General features: G+C 41.6%; 1 protein-coding gene across 3 annotated transcripts in view; it reads right to left on the bottom strand.

Annotated features, from left to right (window-relative positions):
- Positions 1 to 24,554, bottom strand: part of LOC124607206 (DNA topoisomerase 2-alpha-like) — a 179,830-nt gene extending 155,276 nt beyond the window's left edge. The window contains exons 1-5 of one of the 3 annotated variants that reach the window (XM_047139468.1): positions 24,475 to 24,554; positions 24,252 to 24,354; positions 13,412 to 13,589; positions 2,141 to 2,321; positions 1,784 to 2,027 (exon numbers count right to left, since the gene is read on the bottom strand). In XM_047139468.1, coding sequence (XP_046995424.1) covers positions 1,784 to 2,027; positions 2,141 to 2,321; positions 13,412 to 13,589; positions 24,252 to 24,354; positions 24,475 to 24,539 — 771 coding nt within the window. In that variant the 5' untranslated portion in view covers positions 24,540 to 24,554. Of the gene's footprint in view, positions 1 to 1,783; positions 2,028 to 2,140; positions 2,322 to 13,411; positions 13,590 to 23,945; positions 24,058 to 24,251; positions 24,355 to 24,474 lie in introns of those variants that run through there. The other 2 variants (XM_047139470.1, XM_047139469.1) reach the window with 2 other exon arrangements.
- Between the last annotated feature and the right edge of the window lie 414 nt (positions 24,555 to 24,968).

The raw sequence follows: 24,968 nt of genomic DNA, 5'->3' as shown, positions 1-24,968 counted from the left end.
GGGTAAGATCAGTTTGGATTCTGTAGAAATGTTGGAACACACGAGGCAATACTGACCCTGCGACTTATCTTAGAAGAAAGATTAAGGAAAGGCAAACCTACGTTTCTAGCATTTGTAGACTTAGAGAAAGGTTTTGACAATGTTGATTGGAATACTCTCTTTCAAATTCTGAAGGTGGCAGGGGTACAATACAGGGAGCGAAAGGCTATTTACAATTTGTACAGAAAGCAGATGGCAGTTACAAGAGTCGAGGGACATGAAAGGGAAGCAGTGGTTGGGAAGGGAGTGAGACAGGGTTGTAGCCTCTCCCAGATGTTATTCAATCTGTATATTGAGCAAGCATGAAGGAAACAAAAGAAAAATTCGGAGTAGGTATTAAAATACATGGAGAAGAAATACGGAACCATAAATAGTTCTGGCATAAAAAACAATGACAAGTACTCTCACAATGGTTGTATTTTCATAATGTGGATGGACAATTATGGAGTCCCACCATTTGAGAAGTTATCCACATTAAGAATCAAACCATGTTGGTGAGTAATCATAACAAAAGAGACTACAACCAAAGGGTGCTTGTCAAAAGTGTACAAAGCATGACTGCTTGTGAGCAAGGCCTAGAAAATAGTGGTGGTGGTGGTGGTGGGAGGGGGGGGGGGGGGCACTAATGTCCCCGTCCATAATAGTGTCCCATTCATTATCTGTTTTTTTCCTGTTTTATTCAGCAGTCATGTACACTTTTGAGAAGCACCTTTTGGGTGTACTCAGTTTTATTATGACAATCCCAAAATGGTTCAAATGGCTCTGAGCACTATGTGACTTAACTTCTGAGGTCATCAGTCGCCTAGAACTTAGAACTAATTAAACGTAACACACATCCATGCCCGATTCGAACCTGCGACCGGAGCAGTCGCTCGGCTCCAGATTGTAGCGCCTAGAACTGCACGGCCACTCCGGCCAGCATGACAATCCACCAAGATGGTTTCACTCTTAATGTCGATAACTTCCCCAATGTTGGAACCCCATAGTTGTCTATGGACATTACGAAAATATTACCATTGGGAGTATTAATAATTGTTTTTGTTGAATGCCAACACTATCTACAAATTTTTATTTCTACCATTTCATAAAATTTCACACCGATTTGTAATCTTGGCAGATAAACTTGATGCTGTGTCTATACTGAAATGAAAACACTAGTGACAAATAAAGCAACTTCATACAGCTTGCAGCTTTTGGAAAGGCTGCACCATCTTTTACTTTTTTTTAAATTGCTATGATAATTAAAATGGTTACTGAGTGTTTGTTTCTTTGTTTAGCCGCCTTATTAAGAGAGAGACCCCAATTTGTAAAACATTGAGGAAATTCCACACTTCCCATTTTTCTAATGTGTGTGTGTGTGTGTGTGTGTGTGTGTGTGTGTGTGTGTGTGTGTGTGAGAGAGAGAGAGAGAGAGAGAGAGAGAGAGAGAGAGAGAGAGAGAGCGAGCGCGTGCGCATCACTGCACCGCTGCATGTAACAAAAGTTACTTGAGAGTCCACTAGCAGTTTAATGTCCATACTATGACACGTCCCCTCATTCATGTTTTCTGGCTAAAGCACTTTTCTCACTAGTCAATAATTAACACATTCATAAATGCGGAAGCAGTACTACCACACTACTTTTTAAAGAACTTTTTTCAATTACATCAATATGGAAAGGTATATAATTTAGTCATAAACTTATATGCTGGTATGTTAATGAAAAAATAATCCTAATGGGAACAAGGATATCAATTAAAGCTTACTTGTTTAAATGCTCTTTTGTATTCTCTTGAAGCTGTTTCCACCGTGAATTTTGTACTAAATATATTGCACAACTTTGCCCCATATCCGTTTCTACCACCAGTGACCTTTTCTTCTTCGTCGTTATAATTTGACGAGGTAAGCAGGTACCCAAAAATCATGGTGGGAACATACATTTTCTCATCTTTGTGCTCAACAACAGGAATACCTTTACCATTATTCCATACCGATACTGTGTTGTTCTCTCTGACAAAAGAGAAATTAACCAATTAAATATATATGGTTGAAGACATGCAAAACCAACATATTTACTAACAACACATACTTAAGATATTTGATAATGATTAGAGTTAACTTACGCATCAATGTCTATCTTTATACAATCCATCTTTGGATCTCTCTGCTTATTATCTGCAGCATTTACCAGAATTTCATCAAAAATTTTGTAAAGACCTGGAACATATGTAATCTCTTTCTGCACCATCATTTCCTGCTCTGAATCATACACCCACATTACTTCTGTGACAGGTTCAACAGACCCTGTAAATGAAAAGGCATATAGTGGCTTCAATAACACAGTTTTATTGCAAAAAAAGAAGTGAAAAATAAGATCGTGCTCTTATCTCACAACAGATATCTGTGAAGTTAGTCACTTTTTATTTTCTTGACATTGTAAGCAAAATAGTCTCATGAGCAATTGAATTAAAGATACCTATACTACAAAGGAAGATAACTTCTAATTCCACAGCAAACAGAATATAGCCTAGTATGACAAAGAACTGGGATGTTGTCACACCTGCACTGGCCAGCTGTTAAGCACTGGAAGAGAATGACACATTCTTAGCACATTTGACTGCAGCAAGCTGGTGAGTGCCTGGCGCATCAGACGCTAGCCTACACACCCTTCAGACACTTGGCTTTTTCATATGCCACCTTGTCATGAGTACTCCATGACATCACAACAAAGGGAAACCAGCAAGCCTCAATCAAATGCCAAATACAGGTTATAGTAACAGTGGATAGATGAGCCGCAGTGCAGCAAATCACTCATCAGTTCAATTCTCAGCAACAACATGAGCAACCATGTTATCCACAAATGCCACCTTTAAAAGCTACCACCCAATACATATACTTCTGTTCCCCAAATGTTACACGATACCAGAGATCACTGCAAGTAGCTCAAACACTGCAACCAGAAGCTCCGAGAATGGAGAAAGGTTGCCTGGATTGAAGAGTTGAGAAATCGCATCGGCATACACTGATGGCAGGGTGCAAGTGGGTCAAAACCCAATTGAGTGAGTTTATCCAACTTGGCAAGAGGGTAATGGTCAAGCAGTAAGTGGAAATATTCCAATGTGGGTGGGGGATGTTTACATGGAATTAAATTGGACCTCTGATATGTCTGCCATCAGGTACCATTGGACATTGGTTCAGGGGCTTGCTGATCAATAATATATACCCTACACGTGACCAGTGTCTTCTGCAGAACAATGCATCACCCTATAATCCCCTAATTGTGTACCAAACAGTTACTAGCTTTGTTTCACTAATGATAAAAACATCCTATGGCTCACACAAACACACACCTCACTGTATCTATCATAATAAATTAATATGCAGAGGATTTATCTTCTAAGAATAAGAAATGTGACCCTGTTGCTGATTTAAGTCCCATTAAATAAATGGATTTTCAGCAATGTGTTAAGTACAGAAAGAATGTGTTATACGACAATAATTACATTAACACCACTGATACTCTTAAAATGTGCAAGTTGTTAAAAACTGAAAGCCAAATGAAATGTGGAATAGGTTCAGTTTTTTCATTTTCATAGTTACCAGAATAATAGAAATACTCACACAGTAAAGCATCTTTAAGAAACATTAACTTTTTCTGCAGACAACAACTGCTAGTGGGAGAATATTATTGTGAATAATACTCCTCCTACATGTTGTGTGTTGTGAGGAGCGTGAACGATCAACAGAATCGCCAAGTATTCAAGGATTGTCACAAAGTGCTGTGCAGCTAAACTGACAAGTGCTGTCAGTACTTAGGCATCACCTGTTACCGCAGTTACAATATCATATGACCTGCATATATTATGTATTGAGAAACAATTTGCAAATCACAGCAGTAAGCATTATGTATTTCTTGCCGAAAACAAATACTGACAAGTCAATGGTTGAAGAAGGCCAGTATATGATCAGTCATTCAGCATCTTGCTTCCTATCATTATATCACATTTACCTCCAATGAAAATCCAGAAAACATTATTGTATTGGATTGCCCATTTCTGTGAATCAGCTCTGTGCCTAACATTGAGAATTGTCATGACAATAGCACAAAATCTCATTTTAATTACCCACCTGCCTTTTAGAGCAGATAATTCAATGCTGCCTTCCTCTCCCATATAACTTACAGAGCTAAGTAGTGTACTGCAAAACAAATGGTTCAAAATTCCTCTGGAAACAACAAATTGTATGAGTCCATCTCACAAAATTGAACTGCATGACAAGCAAAAGATCGTCCTCCACAAATTAACGAAGAACACTGAGGAATTTTCACAATATTTTGGTCATCATCTGCAATTACAAGAACTTCCCATTGAAACTGATAACAATGCTAATTTCTCTGTCCTTAAAGAAAATAGAACCTGTAGCCCACTTGCCAGTGCTTTACATCGTTTTATGAAGTCTAAGTTGGCTATAGTCTTAGAGTGCTCGGACTAAATGCATCTTCAGCACAATATTGGTTGGTTGGTTGGTTGGTTTAGAGAGAGAGAGAGAGAGAGAGAGAGAGAGAGGAGGGGGAGGGGGGGCGAAGGGACCAAACAATGAGGCCATCAGTCCCTTGTTGCTAATAAAATAATACCACAAGTGGGAGAATAAAACGGACGAGACATATAACACAAAACGGAAAGAAAGGAAAAAACACAAGAACAAACAAAAGGCAACGAACACTAAAAGGAACAAAAGAGGACAAAAAAACAACAGAAACGCTAGAAACAGAAGAGAGTAAAACAAGAAACCAGATAGCAGTGCCTGGCCGACCACGAGAATAAAAAGGAAGAGCCAGCCACTCTGTAACACACTAAAAGCACTAGGGTGGAGGACACAGAGGGACAAAGGACATGTACTAAAACCTACACAGAAGTATAAAATCCACTCACATGGATAAAACATAAAACTAAAGCTGCTGCTGAGGGATCGTCTCCCAACACCGAAGGTAGTGAGCTGGGAAAATTAAAAGTCGCTGAAGAGCGGCAAAAAGTGGGCAGTCCAGCAAGAGCTGGACGACTGTCATTTGGGAGCCACAGCAACACAGAGGTGGGTCCTTGCGACGGAGTAGGTAACCATGTGTTAGCCAAATATAACCAATGCAGAGCCGGCAGAGGACAAATGATTCCCTGCAAGAGGACCGCACGGAAAACTTCCACACATTCTTAGCCTCCTTAATGATAAGCAGTTTGTTGTGCGTACTGTTATGCCATTCCGTCTCCCAAAGCCGGAAAACCCTGCAGCACTGCAGCATAAAACAGAATGCAGGTCAGCTTCGGAGATGCCCATCTCCAGAAGCGGTTTCCACGTCGCCTGTTTGGCCAGCCTGTCGGCAAGTTCGTTAGCTGGGATTCCGACCTGTCCTGGGGTCCACACAAACACCACTGAATGACTGGTCCGATCCAGGGCATAGATGGATTCCTGGATGGACGCTACCAGAGGATGGCGAGGGTAGCACTGGTCGATAGCTTGTAGGATGCTCAATGAGTCAATACACAGGAGAAGTGACGTGCCAGGGCACGAGCGGATGTGCTCAAGAGCACGAAATATGGCCACCAGCTCTGCAGTGAAAACACTGCAGCCTTCTGCCAAGGCGTGCTGTTCAATATGTCCTCCATGAACATATGTAAAGCCTATGTGACCATCAGCCATCGAGCCGTCTCTGTAAACCACAACAGAGCCCTGGTACATATCAAGAATCGAGAGGAAGTGACAGCGGCGGGGTTAACAGAGTCCTTAGGAACATGCAAAAGGTCCAGACGAAGCTGCAGCTGAGCCGTACCCCATGAATGTGTACGTGAACGGACCGCAAGTAGAGGTGGTAAAGAGAAGGACTCCAATACGGACAGAAGGGACCGCACACGAACCGTAATCGTTAGCCCCGACCTGGGCTGCCGATGCAGGAGATGGACTGCCGCGGGTGGGGAAAGAAGATGGTAATTCGGATGCTCAGAGGAACTACAAATGTGTGCAGCGTAAATGGCGAGCAGTTGTGTACATCTAATCTATAATGGAGGAACCCCAGCCTCCGCCAGTATGCTGGTCATCTGACTCGTCCTACAAACTCCTGTCGCTAGCCGAACCCCACAGTGGTGCTCATGGTCAAGTAAATGCAACGCTGAGGATGCTGCTGAACCATAAACCACACTCCCATAGTCAATTAGCGATTGGAAAAGAGCTCTGTAGAGCTGCAGCAGCGTAGAGCAATCTGCACCCCAACTGGTGTTGCTCAGGCAACGGAGGGCATTGAGGTGCTGCCAGCACTTCCGCTTAAGCTGACGAAGGTTTGAAAGCCAAGTCAATCAAACGTTGAAAATCACTCCTAAGAATAGATATGTCTCCACTACAGTGAGTGGATTGTCATGAAGGTAAAGTTCTGGGTCCGGATGAATGGTACGGTGCTGACAGAAGTGCGTGGCACATGACTTTGCGGTTGAAAACTGGAAGCCATGGGCTACAGCCTATGACCGCGCCTTGTGGATGACTCCCTGTAGGTGCCGCTCAGCAACACCAGTACTGGTGGAGCAGTACAAAATGCAGAAATCGTCTGCATACTGGGATGGTGAGACTGAAGGCCCTACAGCTGCTGCTAGACCATTAATGGCCACTAAGAAGAGACAGACACTCAATACAGAGCCTGTGGGACACCATTCTCCTGGATATCGGGGGAACGATGGGAGGCACCACGGAAACCCCACTCATAAAATGTGGCAAGGATATGATGTCACCAGGTCGTGTCATATGCTTTACGCAAGTTAGAAAAGACGGCAACCAGGTGTTGGCATCTGGAAAAGGCTGTTCGGATGGCAGAATCGAGGGATACCAGATTATCAGTGGCAGAGCAACCCTGGCAGAAGCAGCCCTGACATGAGGCCAGGAGCCTATGTGACTCCAGGACACAACCGTTGACACACCATATGTTCCAGCAGCTTACAAAGAATGTTGGTGAGGTTAATGGGCCGATAGCTATCCACGTCAAGCGGGTTCTTACCGGGTTTGAGCACTGGAATGACAGTGCTCTCACGCCATTGCGATAATCATCTGACTGTGGATCCGATCCAGCCCAGGAGCTGTGTCGGGGCAACATGCAAGGTCGCTGATGAGTCTCACTCTGTAAATGGGGCGTTATAGGGTTCACTGTGCTGTGTAGTGAACGAAATCACTTTCCCTTCCATCCGCTGTTTGAGAGTGCAAAAGGCTGGGGGTAATACTCCCATGCAGAGGTGCAAGCATAGTGCTCAGCAACCACATTTGTGTTGGTAGATAACACGCCATTTATGTTAACACTAGTAACACCTGTAGGGGTTTAGCACCCAAAAATTCGTTTGATCTTTGCCGACACCTCAGAAGGTGACTTATGGCATCCAATGGTTGACACGTACCTCTCCCAACACTCCTGCTTCCGTTGTTTGATAAGATGGCGAATTCGGGCACAGAGCTGTTTAAAGGCTATGAGGTGCTCCAGGAAAGGGTGCCGCTTATGCTGCTGTAGAGCTCATCGACACTCCTTAATTACCTCAGTGACTTCCTGCGACCACCAAGGGATTGTCTTTCAGTGGGGGCAACCTAAAGAACAAGGGATAACGTTTTTCGACGCACAAAACAATCTTTGTTACCTGCTCAACCACCACATTGATGTTACCATGTAAGCGAGATTTAACTGTGGCAGCAGAGGTGAAAGTTCCCAGTCTGCCTTGTTTAAAGCCCATCTGGGCAGGCATCCATGGGCCTGACGCTCAGCAGTGACAGGAAGATGGGGAAGTGGTCATTACCATACAGGTCGTCATGTGCTCTCCAGTGGATAGCAGGACGAAGGCCAGGACTGCAAACCGAGAAATCAATGGCCCAGTATGTGCCACACTGAAATGTGTAGCAGCCCCAGTATTTAAGAGGCAGAGGTCGAGTTGTGACAGTAAATTTTCGACGTCTCTGCCAGTAAGAACTATGCCACCCCACAAAGGGTTATAAGCCTTAAACTCTCCCAAGCATAGGAAAGGTTTAGGGAGTTGATAAATATGTGCAGCCAATGCAATCAGGAATACTGCACCATCTGGAGCAAGATATACGTTGCAGACAGTTATTTCCTGTGTCATCCTTATCCTGACAGCCACAGCTTCAAGAGGGGTTTGAAGGGGCACAGGTTCACTGTGTAATGAGTTCAGGACATAGAAGCAAACTCTACCTGATACTCAATTATAGTCGCTATGGTTCCTGTAATATCCCTTATAGCCGCAGAGGGCAGGGTCCACATTGCCGGGCACCAGGTTTCCTGGAGGGCAATGCAGAGAGCAGGTGTAAAGCTTAACAGTTGCTGTAGCTCAGCCAAGTGGTGGAAAAAACTGCCAACAATTCCACTGGAGGATGACGTTATTGTGAGACTGGGAGGGCATGGAACATTCAAAGAGGCAGTTTACACCTCAGGGTCACCTGCTGCCACCGACTTTTTGCCTGATCAGTCTATATCCATTGTGTCTGAGGGTCTGGCGAGATCTAGTTCCTCAGCCGATGCCAGAATCTCCACCCTATCCTCAGCCGCAGAGCTTGTAGGTAGCAGTGGTGTGGGTGCCACCACTATTCCCTTGGTCTTAGGGGGGGGGGGGGGGGGGTCTTCTTTTTGGATTTCTCTCACTGCTCCTTGGGTTTCTCTGACTGGGAGGACTTCACTTCACATGCAGTATTGCGATGTGACTGGCGTCTGCAATCTCAATATGTGACGTTGGAAGTACAGCAGGAAGACCTAAGGCTGAATTTCCAGCACTTAAAGCACCGCATCGGGGGAGGGATATAGGGCTTTACATCACAGCAGTAGCCCGTCACCTTGACCCTCTCACGCAATGTATCACCCTCGAAGGCCACGATGAAGGCACTGGTGGCAACCTGATTATCCCTCGGACCCCTGTGGACACGCAGGACGAAATGTACACCTCGCCGCTCTAAATTGGCGCGCAGCTTATCGTCAGATTGCAAAAGAAGGTCCCTGTGATATATGATACCCTGGACCATATTTAAGCTCTTATGTGGAGTAATGGTAACAGAAACATCCCCCAACTTGTTACAAGCGAGTAACGCCAGTGACTGGGCAGAGGTTGCAGTTTTGATCAAGACTGACCCAGATCTCGTTTTGGACAATCCCTCTATCTTCTCAAACTTGTCCTCTAAATGCTCAACAAAAAACAAGCTTCATTGTCATGAAAGATTCCCCATCAGCTCTTGAACATACAAGGTACCGGGGCGAATAAGATCCGCTGCCATTCTTTGCCTAATGTTCCTCCCAGGGTGTGGCCAGGGAGGGAGGAACGATTTGGGGTCATACTTCTGTGTACTGAATTGAGCTCCTGAACGTTTCTAGACTGCTGATGTTTTACCTGCAGCAAGAGATGATGGACTACACTTCATTGCATGTCATCCCCCTGATGCCACCCACTCCAACCAGGGGCCCTCCCCATGGGCTCCACCTAGCCACAGCAAAGGCCCCTGTGTGGTCAGGGGGCTACAACCAACAGGGTACATGGCGGCCCCACCACATCGGACTGGCTACCGTACTGGATATCAGGTGCAAAGAAGTCCATGGCCATCGTCGACACAGAAAGTGGTGGAAAATGCACCCAGGAAGGTGTCCTCGCCCAAGAGATGGAGAATGAGCGGGACTGAAATGCGACGACAAGAAAGGGGGCTAAAGATGTCTATGCATGACGGACACTATGCACCATGTAAGGCGCCCTTCCCCAATTGGCTTGCTCATTGGGAAAATTTTGAAGAATGGAGGTCAAACCCTACAGGGAACCATCACATAAAGGCCGAAACGTGTGAAACGTCTTTTAGTCGCATGTTATGACAGGCAGGAATACCTCGGGCCAATTCTTACCCCAGGCCTGCAGGAGGCAGCACAATATTCTTACAAAAATAATAAAAACTGAAAAGATCTACCTCAACTGTAAACTATCCAATAAAAACTCAATATTCTGGAAAAACACCATAAATATGTTACCCTGTCTATTAACCAAGAACGTTTAGCACAATTTCGCATGTTACATTTAGTAACTCTAGGGATGTTGACAGACACAGTTACTATGGAGGGTTCTCTCAGACACTATTTTTTATAAATAAAGCAAATGTTTTATTGAATATTTATTTTCATGACTTCTTGTCATTCATTACATTTCTTACAAGTAGACATTGCGGAAATTGCAGGGTTTTAAACATTTAGACGAATAAAATAGCAAAACTTGCAGTATATTTTTAACTTGTGTGTTACAAAAATAACAGTAGGCAGTTAGTTCTCTACTCACTCACAAATTATGATCATACACATATGCAAAATAAGTACTTGGGAAAACAAACTTCATTTATGAGAGATTGGATAGAAAGTCAGTTTTGAGTTTACTGCTCATCGTTTCAAATAGACTGGCTATTGCACTCCACAATTTAATAAAGGGAAAAATTTCGCCACATTTTACAAATTAATTATGTAGTCTTGTGAAGTTCTGAATCATATTTCAATCACTTTCAACTAGTATGTATGTCATGCAGATCTTCCTAGAACACTTCAAACAAATCAGAAGACTACACTGTTGACAGAAATCTTGTTTTCCTCTTCAGATGAGGAGGGCATAAGGTATGGTGCACATTTTTTGTTTTACAAATTGTTCTTTTGCTACAGCTCATCTTGTATGAGAAGTATTCTTCTGACGGTGGCAAGTGTTCTATAGAAGGTCTGTGCTTCACATGAGGCTCGGCACCATCTCTTGCTAGAGTCTTCATGAAGATCAATCTCGTTTTTACTTCTGCCTTTGGATAAGCTTGATGCACCACACAAGAATTCACACTACAAGCAACATCCACTAATGTGAAGAAAATGGCCAAAGGCCATCTTCTCGTACACAAGCTTGATGAATAAGATGCACACCTTTGGTTGAGACAGTCCATGCCATATTTTGTCGTGTTATAAAACATGATGATCTCTGGTTTTCCTGATACAGGTTCATTGTTTACTGCATGGTCCATAAAAGAGATCAGTATTGCAGCTTCTGACTTCTTGGGGACAGAGGAAACCAGAGTCATTTTCTTCTGTAAAACCATAAACAGTTGTCTTCACACCTCGTTCTTTTATCAGGTAGAAACTGCTGTGGCATCACCGTTTTATTTCTTTTCAGGGTGCCAATGTATGCGAGACCTTTCTTTGAAAATTCATTGACTAGGTCTACTGATGAGTACCAGTTGTCATATGTAATATTTCTCTATGTATTTTCAATGTGCTCTAAGCTTAGATATTTTCAGATTTGTTCATTGGATGATTTCATCTAGAATATCTTGGGTAAAGAACAGTTTCCATACCTCCAAAACAGCAGTGTTTTTTTGAGACTTTCACTGTCTGTTGCAGTTCAGGAAGTTGCAAGATGTTGTGTTGCCTTGTTCTTATGTTAGCTGGCGGCTGCTGCTTTCTCCAGCGAAAACATTTGTTCTTACAAAAGAAGTAACCTTTTCCACCGCCATCAGCTGTCACATCTTCATAACTTTCTGTTTCCTGCTCTGAATTAGTGTCTTGTCATTATGTCCATGATCAAAGTTTTCGTCTGAGGATTCACTGAGATGTTGAACATCCACATCCATCTTATGCAAACATGTTCCATACAAGGTCCAGTTTTCCCCGCAATGGAGAACCGATAGCATTCAACGGGATGATGCCACGCGCACAAAAGGTTATGTCTGAGAGACCTCTCAAGGCCCATAAAAAAAGAAACTAGCAACAATGCAAGTTTTCTGGCACATGTAGCTTGTCAACCAATAGGAAGGTAGATAGATTTCATTTCACTTCACAGGGGTGTATGAAATATTACGAGAGAAAAAAATCATAGTGGTCTCAGAGACACTCCATACTAATTAAGGGTTAACAATAATATATCGTTACATGCTAGTGACTCGTCTATGTAAACGGCTGTTTTACTGTAATATGGAACTTAGCTGTAACAAGTTTTACAAAGAAGTAACAATATTATGGAAAGGATAGCTGCTGCTCACCATATAGTGGAGGGGCTGAGTCGCAGACAGGAACAACAAAAAGACTTTCTGAAAGTGAGCTTTCTGCCAACAAGGCCTTTGTCCAAAAGTTCACTTTCTGACAGTCTTGTTGTCATGTCTACCTGCAAGTAAGCATCTTCGCTATATGGTAAGTAGCAACTGTCCTTTTCAAAATATTGTTACGTTCTATCCCTGATTTTCCATTGTTTAAAATGAAACAATTTCATTTTTATTTTGAATAAAGGTGTGCATGCGATGTGCGGGCCCGTGTGAAAGGGGGGGAGAACACTTAAAGTCTATAAATCTCCTGAGCTATTACACACATCAGCCGCACTATTACTAACGAGCAAGCGAGTTGTCTCCTGCCTCATTTTTGTTAATAGTTTAACAATATACCTGATATCTTCTTCAAATGGTCAGAAGACTCTGTACATAAATATCGTGGCAGACATTTCTGGCCTCTGTCAGTTCTCACAAAATTTCATAAATCGAGAATAATGTGTGTAAACTCCACGTAATTCTTATAAATCTATACTACACAATGCACATTTTTTGTGTAAGAGGTAACACACCACACAACTGTGCCACGTGATACCAGCAAATAAAATTACACAAATAAAATCAGATAGTCAGGTCATGTCTACATCAGGTGCCCTTGCTTGTATGAATTAATGGTGTGTGTGTTTCTCATTTTCTGACAAAGGCTGTGGCCAAAAGCTTATGTTTAAGTGTCTCTTAATTATGTTCGCCTCAAACAAAGTGTCATCTTTACAGTAAGTAGCAATATATATTTTCCTATACAGTTGATACTATACTCCAACCTGTAGTTTCCACTGTTTAAATTAAGTACTCAGGTTATTTATGCAACCGATAGTGGTACACTTATCAGAACCCATACTCTTTAACAAGGTGGTTTTCCTTGTATATGATACCATCCAATTCCATCTTCTCTAACATCCGCTGTCAGTGTGCCAAATTTAATAATTACACATTTTTGAAAAATAGAAATTACAAGGATGCCCTCTGTGAAACATCTGTTAATTGACATAAAAATGTTCTACTCAATTTTCTCTGTTGATTCTTTCACATTTGAATTAACAGTTAAATCTCATCTCAAAAACTGGATTATCCAACAAGTTACAGGATAGTAATATTCACTGACACAAGACAAAATCTTTGACTGTGTTAGTGTTCTCTTTTATCTCCAGAAAATTATACACTATCTTTTTATTCCAAAGTAGCATTAAATTTATTGGAGATCATAAACTGGGCATTCCCTCCAACTGAGTTACATATAATAAAAATAACACTCAAGGCAAAATATATTATATACAAACCAATGTAAGTATCTGGCCGCAGTAATACATGCTCTAACTGAGACTTCTTTTGGTATATTTTCTCCACAGTTAGGTTCTTTACATTCTTTTTCGGGGCAGGTGGTGCATCACCACCAGCCATGTCAGCAGAGCCATTCTGCATTTCATTTGCTGCAGCATTCATCTTTGAAAAACAGTCCTGAAAAATAAGTGATGACAGTTTCACACAAGACCCCATATGCTCTACAGTAATGGTAATTGTTTTCACTTCCTTGATTCTATCATATTAAACCATAGGAGCTATTGGTATGGTTTCCATTATAACTGTTAGAGAGTCTGGTGAGAGTCATTAATTCTGTTCATATAATGCACTAGTTTCCTTTAGCATTTTATCAAGTGTGAGAAATATAAAATAAATTAAAAGAGTACTTCATTATAACACTGTTAGCTAAAAACAGCAGATATTATGCAGAATTATGAATGCTCTTAATATCTTAGTTCAATACTCCAATATGTTAAAAAGCAGTTTTTCTTCTAAGGAAAGTTGGTAATTATCCACTTAAGATGCAACAACATAGATTTTTTACGTTCTAGGAATAAATGTGACATTTCACTATACCAAAGAGCAGAGAAACTGGCAGCTGGAGGTACCTTCTCTGCATGTTTCCCCTACTAGTGGCCTCACAGCACAATTAGTCATCACATCAGAGGCCTACAGCCAGTGCAAGTCAACACTAAGCAACTAGACAAAGTGTGCATAATGTATTAAACAGTGCTCACTTGAAAATATGACGCCTGAAACCTGCAGACAATACACTGCAGTAACAATTTTATAGACACAAGTGGACAGGGAGATATTTTAAACAATTTATTATGGCTGTGAGCCATATGCCAGGAAAATGTTTACAAAACATTATAGTGAAACAGCAGCCCCTCCATACTAATGTATTCTTATGTGATTTTAGAATCTATATTGGAGTCAAATACAATTATTAGTGCTCATCTGTTAAATTATGAAACTACTTCAGTTTTGATTACGCGAATCTTTAAAAATTCTTTAACTTTGCAAGTTACTTTTAACCTAAGGACAGAACACAAAACACAGGTCCTCTGCTTCTCTAAAGTAACAACGGCAAACATTGGCAGAGGCAGTGTATGCATGGTGGCTGTTCTGCCTCTCGTTGATTAATTTTTGAGAAAAGGGGGGAGGGATGGAGGGAGGGGGGCACATATCACAGGAAAGCAGAGAGAAGGAACAGCAAATAGTGTTTACAGCTTTGCTGAAGGAAATGAACTAGAAACACAAAATGTAGCATGTTTATGGTTGACCAGTTATCCTAATTCTGAAGACCCAATATCCAAGGAGTAATTTGAAACAATGACAATGTTTTTAATGACATTTTCTCAGATGCCTTTGTATAAAAAGTAGTTTTCTGGTAGATTTTCAGTGTAGTGTACTTACTTAATCCTGTCTTCCACAACATCGCCAATGGCTTCCTCAAGTAAATTTTGTACATCTTTCATTCTGAATGTGTAATTTCTGGATGCAACCTTTTGTTTCACTAGAACCCGTACTTTTCTATCAGTTAAATTGGCAGTAATAAAGGGCAGATGCACAACTTTATGGCCCATTTCTGCTGTAAAACTGTCCTGCTAAAATGTATTGTAAAGGTGCTTGACTTCCTCCAACATCTCTGCATTCTGTATAGTGCTCAAAACAAACTGTTGCTCTCTTCTAGTCACTGAGCAATTTCTTCCTTCTTTGTATCTAAATTACGAATTTTCTTCTTTTTTCTTGAATGATAACTGGCATTATCTATAATTTTCACAAAACCCTTTTCTAGTGCAAGATGTACATATAAGCTTTACACACTGATAAAGCCATATTCTGATGATCCTCCAAGACTGACAGTAAGTCTCATTTCCTTTACCACTTGGTACTTACCTACCTGTGCCCTTTGAATCCTGCCCTGTAGGATTTCTGGCATAAATATTTTTTTTTTTTTTTGGGCACACAACTACAGTGATCTTTAGCGCCCAGACTAAATTATAAATGCACTGCGAGGCACAATGTTAAAACAGCAACTAAAAAGGAGAACACTATAAAAGGCACATTAACAGGCAAGGGATTAAAAGAAAACAGCATAATCAAATGTCATCGAATGTCCTTAGACAGGTTTGGCAAGTGGATAAAACGAAGAACGCGAGCAGCTGCTCCTGGGTCATTAGCTAAAATTTCATCCAGAGTACATGGCCGGCCAAGATCAATGCGCAGTGTATTAAACTTCGGACAGGACGTTAAAATCTGGCGTACCATCAGCAACTGCCCACATGGGCAGAACGGCGCCGTCGCAGCCGTCAGCAGATGGCGGTGGCTGAACCGGCAGCGTCCAATCCGTAACCGGGCCAACACGACCTCCTCCCACCGAGAAGGGCATGAAGAGGTCGTCCAAGCCTTGGGGAGAGGTTTCAAGGTCTGAAACTTGTTTTCAGTAAGTGTAGACCAAACAGCACGCCACAGCGATAAAATGCGCTGTCAAATGACACCGCAAAAAATCAGATGAAGGCACAAAACAAGAAGCTTCGTTCATACCGACATGGCCTGGAACCCTCATAAAGGTAACCGGAGAACCGTTGTCCGCCAGCTGCTGAAGAGAGCATTGAATCCTGTGCACGAAAGGGTGAACCGGATACGGATCATTGAGGCTCTGGATGGCGCTCAGGGAATCAGAGCAGATGACATAAGCAGAATGTTGGTGGCAACGGATGTAAAGAACAGCCTGATAGAGAGCAAATAGCTCAGCTGTGAACACCGAACAATGGCCATGGAGCTGGTATTTGAAAATGTGTGCCCCGACAATAAAAGAACACCCGACACCGTCATTGTTCTTAGAGCCATCTGTATAAATGAAGATTGTATTAACGAACTTCAAAGTTCAACAAACCGCGAGCGGTATACCGAAGCTGGGGTAACCTCCATTGGGAGCGGGCTGAGGCCAAGGTGAATGCGAACCTGAGCCTGGAGCCAAGGTGGCGTTTGGCTCTCGCCCACTCTAAAGGGTGCAGGAAGTGGAAAATCAAGTTGCTGAAGGAGGCGACGAATATGAACTCCAGGGGATAGCAGGGCAGATACAACAACCCATATTGACAGTCAAGAGAGTCTGTCAAAAAAGGAACGATAAGACGGGTGGCCGGGCATTGATAATAGCCAACAGGCATACCGACAAAGCAGTATATCGCGCCAGTAGGTTAGTGGCAATTCACCAGCTTCAACATGAAGACTCTCGATGGGGCTAGTATAGAACGCTCCAATCGCAAGACGTAACCCCCGATATTGTATAGAGTTGAGGCGGCGTAAGATGAACAGCCGTGCAGAGGACTATACAAAGCTCCCATAATCCAGCTTTGAGCGGACGATCAACCGATATAGGCGAAGTAGGACGGTGCGATCCACTCCCCACGACGTACCGCTGAGAACAGGGAGGACATTTAGGGAACGGGTACAACTGGCAGCCAAATATGACACATGTGGAGACCAGCTAAGTTTCCCATCAAATGTAAGACCTAAAAATTTTGTTGTCTCCACGAATGGGAGAGCAACGGGACAGAGATGTAAGCACAGTGGGAGAAACTCTTTGTAGTGCCAGAAGTTAATACACACCGTCTTCTCGGCAGAAAAACTGAAGCCATTGGCGACACTCCAGGAGTAAAGACGGTCAAGACAACGCTGAAGACAGCACTTCAGGAAACGTACGCTGTGTGCTGCAGTAGATGGTAAAATCGTCCACGGAAAGGGAGCCTGATACATCAGCTGAGAGGCAATCCATTACTGGATTGATAGCTATGGCGAAGAGAGCGACGCTCAAAACTGAGCCCTGTGGCACCCATTCTCCTGGCGAAAGGCGTCAGACAGGACAGAACCCACACGTACCCTGAACTTTTGATCCATTAAAAATGCGTGAATAAAAAGAGGGAGGCGACCGCGAAGCCCCATGTATGCATGGTGTGGAGAATGCCCGCCCTAGAACAGGTGTCTTAAGCCTTCTCCAAATCAAAGAACACAGACACTGTCTGGCACTTTCGCATTACAGAAACAGCTGGTAAGGGAAATGGGTCGATAACTGGAAGGCTAAGTGCTTGTCCTTCCCTGGCTTAGGAATCGGGACAACAATAGATTCGCTCCAGCATGTGGGAACATGACCCTCAATCCAGGTGCGATTATAAGTACGAAGAAGAAAACTTTTACGCGCAGGAGGAAGGTTCTTCAGCATCTGAATAGAATCAGGCCCCAGAGCAGAGGACCGTGACTGGGCAAGTGCACTTTCGAGTTCCCGCATGGTGAATGAGACATTATAACTTTCATGACTCGACGAGCGGAAGTTAGGTGGCCTTGCCTCCTCTGCCTGTTTTCAGGAGAGGCAGGCAGGGTGGTAATGAGCAGAGCTCAAAACCTCTGCGAAAAATCTGCCGAAGGCATTGGAGACATCCTCAAGGGCCACAAGGACGTCATTCGCGACCGTCAAGCCAGAAACTTCTGAGTGGACCTTAGTGCCAGATAGCCGGCGCAGGCTACCCCAGACAACAGAAGGAGTAAAACTGTTTAAGGAGCTTCTGAAAGCAGCCCAGCTGGCTTTCTTGCTTTCTTTAATAACACAACACTGCGCACAAAATCGTTTATAATTAATACAATTCGCCCTCGTAGGGTGGCATGTCGACAAGCATGTATAGCGTCTCTAAATGCTGCGGTCCACCAGGGGACCGGTACGCAACGTGGAGAAGAAGTAATATGAGCGATGGAATATGCAGCAGCAGTGAGAATGACTTCCGTGAGGTGTGCGACCTGACTATCGCAGCTTGCGAAGTTTTGATCCTGAAATGTCGCCCTGGAAGAGAAGAGCCCCAGTCTGCTTTGGAGATGTTCTAACTAGTTGAGCATGGAGATGGGGTATGATGCAGGAGATGGATAACACAAGGGAAGTGGTCGCTCGAATACGTATCAGAAAGAGCGTACCACTCAAACCGACATGCAAGTGGGGTAGTACATATGGAGAGGTCTAAATGGGAATAGGTGTGAGTTGTGTCCGAAAGAAAAGTAGAGGCGCCAGTATTGAGGCAGACAAGATTGAGGTGGTTGAAAAGGTCTGCTAACATGGAGCATCTCGGGCAAGATGCTGGAGAGCCCCAGAGGGGATGGTGGGCATTGAAGTCTCCAGTCAACAAAAATGGAGCAGGTAGCTGAGCAATAATTTGCATCATGTCTGCCCTAGTATTGGCAGACAACGACGGAGTGTAAAAGAGTACAAATGGAAAATGTAGAAGAATATGGACTCGGGAAAGGAATGAAAGAGGAAGCTGCCTGGGAGAATTTTGCACAGCACATAATTTAATCATCGCCAACACTTGGCTTAAGAATCATATAGAAGGTTGTACATAGCGGAGAAACCTGGTGACGCTGAAAGGTTTCACATTGATAATACAATGATAAGACAGAGATTTAGGAATCGGATTTTAAATTTTAAGGCATTTCCAGAGGCAGACATGGACCCTGACCACAATTTATTGGTTGTGCACTATAGATTAAACGTTAAGGAACTAGAAAAGATGGGACTAGTTCCGCTGAAAGGAGAAAGGAATACAGTAGAAGAAGAGATGAAATAGTGAAGGCAGCAGAAGACCAAATACGTAAAAAGACAAGGCCTAGTAGAGTCGCAGATTGGCACAACGAAAAGAATGTCATAGCATAGGCTTTCAGCCAACAAGGAATAAGGCCTTTGTCCATAACACACACACACACACACACACACACACTGCAGCCTCTGGCAGCTGAAGCCACACTGTGTGTGTGTGTGTGTGTGTGTGTGTGTGTGTTTTATATTACGAGTGTCTTTTTGTTGTGCCTATTTGTGATTCAGCATCTACACTATATGATGAATAACAACTTTCCTTTTCATAATATTGTTACATTTCATCCTGGATTTTCCGGTGTTTGATCAATGCCTAATAGAAATGCTTAAACAACACAAGAGATATTGTATTTAACTGATGAAAGGTGAAAACATAAAAATGGAGCAAATGCAACAGGTGAAAGAGAATACAAACAATTAAAAACTCAGTGACAGGAAGTGTTAAAAACCAGTGTATGAGGATCTATAGAAGCAGATGAACTTGAAGGGAATATTACTAAAAGGAAAGGGGATGTAGAGGATGAGTTGGGAGACACGATACAGTGAGAAGACTTTGACAGAGGTCTGAAAGATCAAGTCAAACCACTGATATCCTTGAGCCCGCCATGACAAAACTCTCTCACCTGGTGTGTAAGATGTACCAGACAGCCTAAATACCCTCTTACTTCAAAAATAATGTAAGATTGTAATAATTTCAATTCCAAAGATAGCAGTTGTTGACTGATGTGAAAATTACTGAACTACCAGTGTAATAAGTTATGGTTGCAAAATACTAACCTGAATTTTTTTTTATAGAAGAATGGAAAAACTGATACAAGCTGATGTTGGGAAAGATCATTTTGGATTCTTGAGAACAGTAGGAACACGTGAGGCAACACTGACCCTACAAGTTCTATTAGAAGGTAGGTTACGGAAACGCAAGCCCATAGTTATAGCATTTGTAGATTTAGGGAAAGCTTTTGACAATGTTGACTGGAATTCTGTCTTTTAAATTCTGAAGGTGCCAGGGGTAAAATACAGGGAGCGAAAGGCTATTTACAATTTCTACAGAAACCAGACAGCAAATACAAGAGTTGAGGAGCATGAAAGGAAAGCAATGGTTGAGAAGGGAGTGGGACAGGTTTGTAGCCTATCCCCGATGTTATTCAATCTATAGATTGAATAAGCAGTAAAGGAAACCAAAGAAAAATCTGGAGTACAAATTAAAGTTCAGGAAAAAAATAAAAACTTTAAAGTTTGCCGATGGTATTGTAATTATATCAGAGACAGCAAAGGACTTGGAAGAGCAGTTGAACAGAATCAACACTGTCTTGAAAGGAGGATGTAAGATGATCATCATCAAAAGCAAAACAAGGACAATGGAACAAAGTCAAATTAAATCATGTGATGCTAAGGGAATCAGATTAGGGAACAAAAAGTAGTAGATCAGTTTTGCTATTTGGGCACCAAAATAACTTGTGATGGCCTAAGCAGAGGGGATATAAAATTGAAACTGGTAATGGGAAGAAAAGCATTTCTGAAGAAGATTTTGTTGATTTAAGTGTTAGGAAGTCTTTTCTGAAGGTATTTGCTGAAGTGTAGCCATGTATGGAAGTGAAACATGATTGATAAACAGGTTAGACAAGAAGAGAATAGAAGCTTTTGAAATGTGGTGCTAAAGAATAATGTTAAAGATTAGAAGGGTTGATCATGTAACTAATGAGGTGGTACCGAATGGAAATGGGGAGAAATTTGTGGCACAACTTGACCAAAAGAAGGTATTGTTGGACAGGACACATTCTGAGACATCAAGGGATCACCAATTTAGTACTGGAGGGAAGTGTGAAGGGGTAAAAATTGTAGATGGAGACCAAGAGATGAAAACAGCCAGCAGATTCAGAGGGATGTAGATTTCAGTAGGCCTAGTTATTCGGAGATTAAGAGTCTAGCACAGGATACAGTAGCACGGAGAGCTGAATCAAACAAGTCTACAGACTGAAGACCACAATGTGGATCCGGAGGGTCCCACACATCCATCCTATAGGACAGATAGAAAAGACTATTGCTAGGTTCCCAACCAGCGTATTATCACCAACATATCCGATCCATCTGAAACATTGACTGGGTCCCAGAACACATTTCCAGAGCAAACTTTATTCAATACTGAAGAAAAATTCAGGCTGAGTCTATAGTAACACAAGCTCAGTCTTGCAAACGTGATAAACCGACCAGTAGGCATAGGAACATTGCACTCAAACACTTTGCCTCGGAAGCTGATTAGAAACCCTGTAACAGGCTTGGAAATCTGACAAGACAAGGCAATCCAATTCAGGCTTGGGAACCAGTAAAAAGGGACCATTGTGTCTGTTCTTGCATGTCTAACGGGTGTGGCCCCAAGGCGATGGTATTAGCGAAGCTACTATTTCCCAATAAAATTTTTCTTTTATGTGGCCTTAAAAAACAAACAAATTCTCATGCATCTATTTACATTAAATAGTGTGTACCACGATAATGTTCCAGAAAGAAATTTTCACTCTGCAGCAGACTGTGCGCGGATATGAAACTTCCTGGCAGATTAAAACTGTGTGCTGGACCAAAACTCGAACTCTGGACTTTTACCTTTCGCGAGCAAATGCTCTGCCGACTCACGACCCACACTCATAGCTACAATTCTGCCAGTATCTCGTTTCTTACTTTCCAAACTTCACAGATGCTTGGTAGAGCAATTGCCCACGAAAGGCTTAAGTCCCAGATTCGAGTCTCGGCCCAGCTCACAGTTTTAATCTGCCAGGAAATTACAACAACAACTACTTCTACAAAGCATATCGAGAGTTTTAGCTGCCTGTAGCAGGTCTGCAAGCAGAATATAATTATATTCTACAAGTAACAAATCTTATTGTTCTTTGGCATGCTAATGAGAAGAGACACATTGTTCCAGTCATTCATGCCAAAAATTGAGAACACTGGCTCAGACAGAAACCGAGCAACATTATCTTACATGTAGGAAAATGAAATATATTTAACATGCCCAACCTCAAAGATTATTACACTGAATACAGGACATGCACAAAGAAGACTTCGCAGTTTAATTTTCTTCATATCTCAATATTCTCTCTTTACTAATTGTAATAGTATTAGGACACATTGCTGTATTACAAGATGTGACTTCATGAATGATACAATGTTAAGCAATTTAACTGAATCATGGTGATACCAGTGAAAATTAGATGGATAGGTTGTTAACTAACGATTACTGAATTGAACTGGGAAGAAAATAAATTTCCGACAATTTGACTAAAAGAACACATCAGACGACAAGGCACCTCTTGATGCATGAGCTAACTGTCAATTCAGTAACAGAGGGAAGTGTGGATGGTAAACATTCTGGAGAAAGGGCAAGACATGACTGCAGTAAGCAGGCATGTCTAGGATGGACCAGCACGGAGACTTATATGAAACCTGTATTTGGAGTGAAGGCCAGAACAAAGTAAAATTTGGAGCTAAAGTTACATATTGGATCTCACCTGAAATCTTGACTGTGTTGACAGACATAACCCGAGGTCTATGTTATGTTGTAAGGTGACTATTTGGTTGAGAGTTGGCGAAGCCAACAAATGTGGAAGCAGAAAAATCTGGTTGTTGTAATAAGGAGACTGGTTGCGACGCCTTACATTAACATCTGTGCCACAGTGAAAAATTCAAGGAGATGCATTATGTAAATTTTACCAAATCTGGAATGTTACAATAGTTTTCAGTGCAAGTGTTCTACACTTACATCTGAAATGACATACGTTACTTTTAAACTTCGTTAACAATGTTGTCTCCCTCCAGCACACTTGAGTAATAGTTTTATTATTGCTAACTGATTAGCATGTCAAGGAGTCATCGATCTGTATTGGTACTACTGGCGCGCACACACTTTCAGGGGCATGTTTTCATCCATTTCAACAACATAAAAACAGATAATTCAAAGTAACTGCAAATTATCGTTAAATAGTTGCGATATTTTTCCGCACGAAATTACTTTTACAACTGAAGAGATCTGTTTATTCAGCAATCAAATTCACAATAACATTGGTTAATTGCAAATTACAAGGCACCATCTCACAGTGTAGCAGTAATGTAAGGATCTTGCACAACCAAAAATGTAAAAATCAGGCAATAACAGATGTAATTTTTTTTTACCCAATTTAGTTTGAATAATTATTACGTAACATATTTACATTTAACAGAGCTGAAAATAAGTACCCAACGACGAAGAACAGAGCTCCTAGCTTGAGACTGTAAAACGAAGCAGTTGCTTACACACAAGCCGGATTTGAAATCCGCTAATTTTGTTTGCACACAAAGGTACGCCTACAGCAAGAGTTCCAAAACAACTAATTTTCGAATGGTATTAGATCATAGGTACTACGAAAGATTTATGTATTTTCATTCTGTTCGTTTTTTCACGAAGTCGCTCATTCCTTAGATTCGATCGTAGTAACGATTTATATTATTTAAATCAAAAACCTTTACGGGTATTTCGTGAGCCACGAAACAGCAAAAAAAAAATGGCTCAAACACGATTTATAACAAACGTCAAAATTTGACATTATTCCACCTGTTATTTAAGAATCAAAGTAAAAATGAGTAGAACTCAAAACATCAAAATAATAAGGCTGTAATCTGAAAACGAATTAACACCTAAAATTAAATACAATGATGGGACCTTATCACACAGATTCAGTCTCTATTCCTTCTAGCTTAAGGAAAATAATAACAAATAGAAAATAATCCGTAACGGCAAAAACGCTACTGAACAAACGGCTACTCGCCGCAACACAAAAATGGACTATTTCATTACCGACATCATAAATTGCAACTAAAAAATTTCATAATCTTCATCTTACCACCAGTGGGCCTGACATGATCACAATTTTGATAAAAACGTACAAATCCAATTATTTTTCTCCAAGAAACATAAGCACAAACCCTAGTCCGACTGACCATCGGAAACCGTACAACAAAAAATTCCATTTCGATTTGAAAACAGCCAATCAACATCGTGCTACAAAAGCAAGCATCCTCATTGGCTACTGCAGAACGCCAGAAGCTTTATATCAAAGGATAGTTCATGATCCACACACAGACACCGTCAGTTTTCTTCTTGTTTACAACTTTACTATTTTTGCGTACGAAATATTATTCACACGTACCTGACAGCGTAACTGCTTATTATGACCGGTAATCACCCTTACATTCAAGAACTTCAACAAACCCACAGCGTCTGTCAAACGGTTTTTCTCAATGAATATACATCTGAAAACAGGATAAAATAGTTAATAAAATATGATCCAGCAATTATCAGCGAGTAGAAATTACCCTAAATTCATCATTAGCTGCATTATTATATCTTTCACACAACATACGTAGAATTACCTACTACAAAGTCCGCTATGCCACCATTTTCGGTGAATGAAAACACCAAAGATAAACCACAACATAAACGAATAATCGATTGGGTAGTGTTCGACAGACAACAAACTAAAAATACAGCGATCGTTGGATCAAGCACTTGATCTGTCAGAGAAACACTATTATATCACGAAATAAAAATACTGATTCGTCACTATCAGTATACGTAAACAATTTTTGTTCGGCGAGTAATGAATTTCCACGCCCAAACTGGATTGCACCAACTGGGGTACCACAGGGAAGTGGCTAAGGCCTCTCTCATTTTTAATTTATATAAATGACATCAAAATTTCAATCAGTGGTACTTATATAACCCTGTCTTCTGGTTACACAAATGTTGACGTGACTGGTATGAACCAAATATAGCCAACATCAGCACCTAGAGTTTTGGAATATTTACAAAAATGGTTTGAAATGAACAACTTGACTTCAAATAATTCAAAAACGAATTACAGGAA

The sequence above is a fragment of the Schistocerca americana genome, chromosome 3, assembly GCF_021461395.2.
Source record: "Schistocerca americana isolate TAMUIC-IGC-003095 chromosome 3, iqSchAmer2.1, whole genome shotgun sequence".
Taxonomy (NCBI): domain Eukaryota; kingdom Metazoa; phylum Arthropoda; class Insecta; order Orthoptera; family Acrididae; genus Schistocerca; species Schistocerca americana.
This window is presented reverse-complemented; position numbering and strand designations above follow the sequence as displayed.